The sequence below is a fragment of the Buceros rhinoceros genome, unplaced genomic scaffold (genome assembly GCF_000710305.1).
Source record: "Buceros rhinoceros silvestris isolate BGI_N320 unplaced genomic scaffold, ASM71030v1 scaffold15271, whole genome shotgun sequence".
NCBI classification, from domain to species: domain Eukaryota; kingdom Metazoa; phylum Chordata; class Aves; order Bucerotiformes; family Bucerotidae; genus Buceros; species Buceros rhinoceros.
In genome coordinates this window covers 509-4197 of record NW_010396063.1, presented here as the reverse complement: position 1 = coordinate 4197, position 3689 = coordinate 509, and the positions used below count along the sequence as shown (strand labels likewise).

The 3689-nt window shown below is 51.9% G+C and overlaps 1 protein-coding gene across 1 annotated transcript in view; it reads right to left on the bottom strand.

The window, feature by feature from the left end:
• Window positions 1-3204, bottom strand: part of RPS6KL1 (ribosomal protein S6 kinase-like 1) — a gene marked incomplete at its 5' end in the record, with an annotated part of 6042 nt that extends 2838 nt beyond the window's left edge. Inside the window, 4 exons of the mRNA XM_010145778.1 lie at window positions 24-61; window positions 1359-1491; window positions 2241-2288; window positions 3112-3204. Of these exons, the coding sequence (XP_010144080.1) occupies window positions 24-61; window positions 1359-1491; window positions 2241-2288; window positions 3112-3204 (312 nt within the window). The remainder of the gene's footprint in view (window positions 1-23; window positions 62-1358; window positions 1492-2240; window positions 2289-3111) is intronic.
• Window positions 3205-3689: the final 485 nt, after the last annotated feature.

Genomic DNA, 3689 nt, shown 5'->3' with positions numbered 1-3689 from the left:
GGATCATCAGAGCCCGGCTGGACATAGTACTTGGCGCGGAGGTGAGACCACAGTGTCTCCCCTGGGGAAGCAGAGAGAAGAAGTAGTGCTGGGCAGAAAGCAGCCCTCGTTCCCCGCTGTGGACTTGGCCCGTTCAGGCACAGGCCAAGGCCCACACACTGGGGACTTGATTGTTAATCTCCCCTGCAGCAAAGCTCAAACCCATGCAGAATATTCTTCAGCCCTACAAGCACACCATGCTCGACATCACACCTCCCCAAGGACCTAGCACACCAGGGGCTCATTCCCGGCTTCTTTAGCAGCCTTGCTCCCGGTTCTGCACAGTCTCCTTGATCTCACTTCTGCCACTTCCACATCACAGGCCAGCGAGATCTTCACATATACCCCTGATCCCCCACAGTCCCCACTTTCTGCTGAAAGCCTTTTGTCCCTGCATGACAGAGAGGCCAGCGAACCCCCCTAGCATTGCACAGAGCCCGTGGGTCAGCGATGAGCCGGAAAAGCAAGCCCTGGAGGCCACAGCATGCTGCCGTGGGTTTCCAGCGCTACTACATTCAGCTGCTGGCTGCTTTTTGCAAATTCATCCTACAGCAACACATGAGGAGCTGAGGCTGTTCGACACACGTCAGCCTTCTTTTGTCATTGCTGGACTCCAACTGCTGCCCCCTACATATCCGTTCAACCCCCAGAGAGCAAAGAAGCTCACTGGGACAAGCCTCCACTTCACCAGGATCTGGACAAGCCTCAAGTGTGCCTGTGCTGTACCCAAACCCCAATGTGTTCTCTGTCCTTTATGCCCCTATTCTAGAGCTCCTCTCTTTGGTCTGGTATCAAAATCCAGTACGACTTTTTTTTTTTTAACCAAAAATGTTTTATAAAGTTCTTATCAAAAGATTCGTTTGTTCTACAATATTCAGATGAACTACCTCACGTGGTTCTCCTTCTCTGCCGCCTTCCTGTCATAGTCAAACAATGTCAGTAAAACGAAGAGATTTTTCAAGATGGTGGACCACATCAACCTCTTCACCTCAAGGCACTGACCACTCCCTCCCTAAGGCTAGTTGCCATATAACACCACACACCCACACCTCCTTCTCCTTGAGGGTCTCCACAAGCCCATTTCTAGGTTACTCCCCAGTCAGCTCTTACGCCACCTCCAGAATCCCCAACACGGATGGGCAGCTCTGTCCACAAAGTCTCCAAGCCCTGGTACCCACCACCCTCCTATGAAGACAGCCTGTGTCACTATAAAGAAAACCAGTCCCAAAGCAGCAAGAGAAAGGTGAGATTTCGAAGAAAGGGAGGTTGGGGATGAGAGCAGGACTCCACAGACGGGGGGCAATGCTGTCCCCACTGACCTTGCACGTGTTCCAGGTGCAGGAAGATGGAGTCCTCGCTCACATAGTAGCACAACAGCTTGACCATGAACGGGACCCCATGAGGGATGATGGTCTGTCGCTCATGGGTCTCCACATGGGATTTGGGGAGGCTCTGTGGAGGATCAAGTAGATGGGTGTTACAGCATGGTAGGGACTTGGACTCCCTGCAATCCTGCACCTGCCAGGGCAGGAGGCCAACCAGAGCGATAGTGTGCCACTGCTAATCCCCACGCTGCTCCTCTGTATCACCTGCCATGGTGCTCCCCACCTGTGGAACCCTGCAGCTCGCGCTGAGAGGTCTGTAAGTCCCCAGCACCCCGCTGTGATCAGGCAGGGCTCTGCAAAGCTCTGCCTTCACCGGCACTGTGGGATCCAGAGCACAGTGCTGGTCCAGAGCAGGGGCCTTCCCTGCCTCTACTCACTTCGGACAGCAACCTGTCATCCCAGCCTTCTCTCCTTTCCCCGCTGAAACCGATGCTTCTCCCTCTCATGCCAGGGCCTCCTTGCCTAATTATTATAGTTCTTTTAGTTCCAAGAGCACTGGAAAACAACCTAGGGCTTGTACTGAGCACAGCTTACCCAGAACGCGTTTCAGAAGTTGAAGAAGATTAATATGGGCGTAAGACTTGGCTTGCAGCATTACAAGGCAGAGAAACAGATGATCACAGAGAACCACTTCCCTTCTGAGCAGAGAAGATGGCCGAGACAGCCAAAAAAACCCTTTATGAACAATGAGTTTCCTCCAACACATCCGCGAACTGCTATTTTTTTTTGTCCTCTCACCTATCCCAGCCGTTAGCTTGCACAAGGAGGCTCTGGCATGACAGGGAGAAGCAGGCAGATGAAACTGAAAACACCCACCTTAAGTATAAAGGTCCCGCCAGTGGCCAGATTCTGGACGATCTGTACCTGAGAGCGGTAGATAGATACAGTACCGGTCAGAGGCGGTGGCTGCTCCCACCGTAACACGCAGCCCACAGGAAAGACCCAAGGGACTCAACTCTGAAACTGAACCAAACTCTCACCCAACTAGAGGGGTTTGGTGGTGCTCAAACCCCTACCTTCCGAAGACAGAACACAGATTATTAGCAATGGGATAGATAGCCATGCAGCCAGGGAGGAGGAAGGTAATTAATTAAACCAAGAGATGACTCCCACACCATTTTGCTTCCTTCACAAAGCGGGGTTTTGCTCTGCTCCTTCTGGGCTCTGTGGGGTGCACTGGGCTGTCCACCTGGGCCTTGACAGGACAGGAGGACCTCATTAGTCCTGACAAACCGAGATGTGTGAACAGTAGAGGAGAGCAATGTGCCAGTGTATGTATGGAGATGGTGAGCCTGCCGTCTTCGCTCCAAGATCATGACCTGCTAATTACTCATCCAGACAGCTTGTTGTCTGCTGAAGTCTAGATTATCCCCAGGAGTCCATCATCATGGTACCTAAGCATCAAGCATAATTCCATGCATGGGAAAGAACTGGATGTTTCAAATTCCTTGGGAATCTTGGGAACTCTGGCAAGCAAAAGTAATGGAGACATTAACAGATTTCCCAACTAAATCCTAAAGGATCTTGCATCCTCACCTGTGAAGTTTCCTTGGTGGGAATGGATACCCTCATGTTCTTGGGTGCACTGGGGGATGGCACCCCTACCCCAGGGGCCAGGACCCTCCAGCTCATACTCCCTTTATCCAGCCCCAGCCTCACCCTCCCCAGTTTTAGGTAGAGTCGTTACCTTATCAATCACTCCCACAACTTTACACCGTCTCAGGTTCTCCACTGCTGAGCTCAGTGTCCTGATAGGCCGGAAGCGCAGGCTGCTGTAACCCTGCAAGGCAGTGAGAGAAGAGGATGAGGGCCCTAGAGATCCATGAAAGCAGGGGGGAAAAGTCCTCGCATTTTTCAAACGAGGCAGCAATACTGCTGGGATGGTCAAAAGACAACACTCCGATGGCCATGGTTGATTCATGACATCAGCTGGACCATTTCCTTGGCCAGCTCCTGGATTCCTGAAATTTTCAGGGGAAGTTTGCACCTGCAGCAGTGGTAAAATCGCTCCAAAATCTGGAGCTGGACCTGGACTGCTTCAGCACTAAGGGGATCTGTATGGAAGGTAGTTACCTTTCTTTCCTCATCCTTCTCACCAGGCCCCAACCCTCCCCTGCCTCACTCCCCTTTCCCTTCATTAACCACCTCCCTTCCCCAATGCAGCAAGCAGTCATCAGCTTTAGTTTCCATCCGGATGGGAACAATGACAAGGAATACAACATTTTTATTATCTGACAGGATGTTTCATCCCATGGCTTCAGTCCC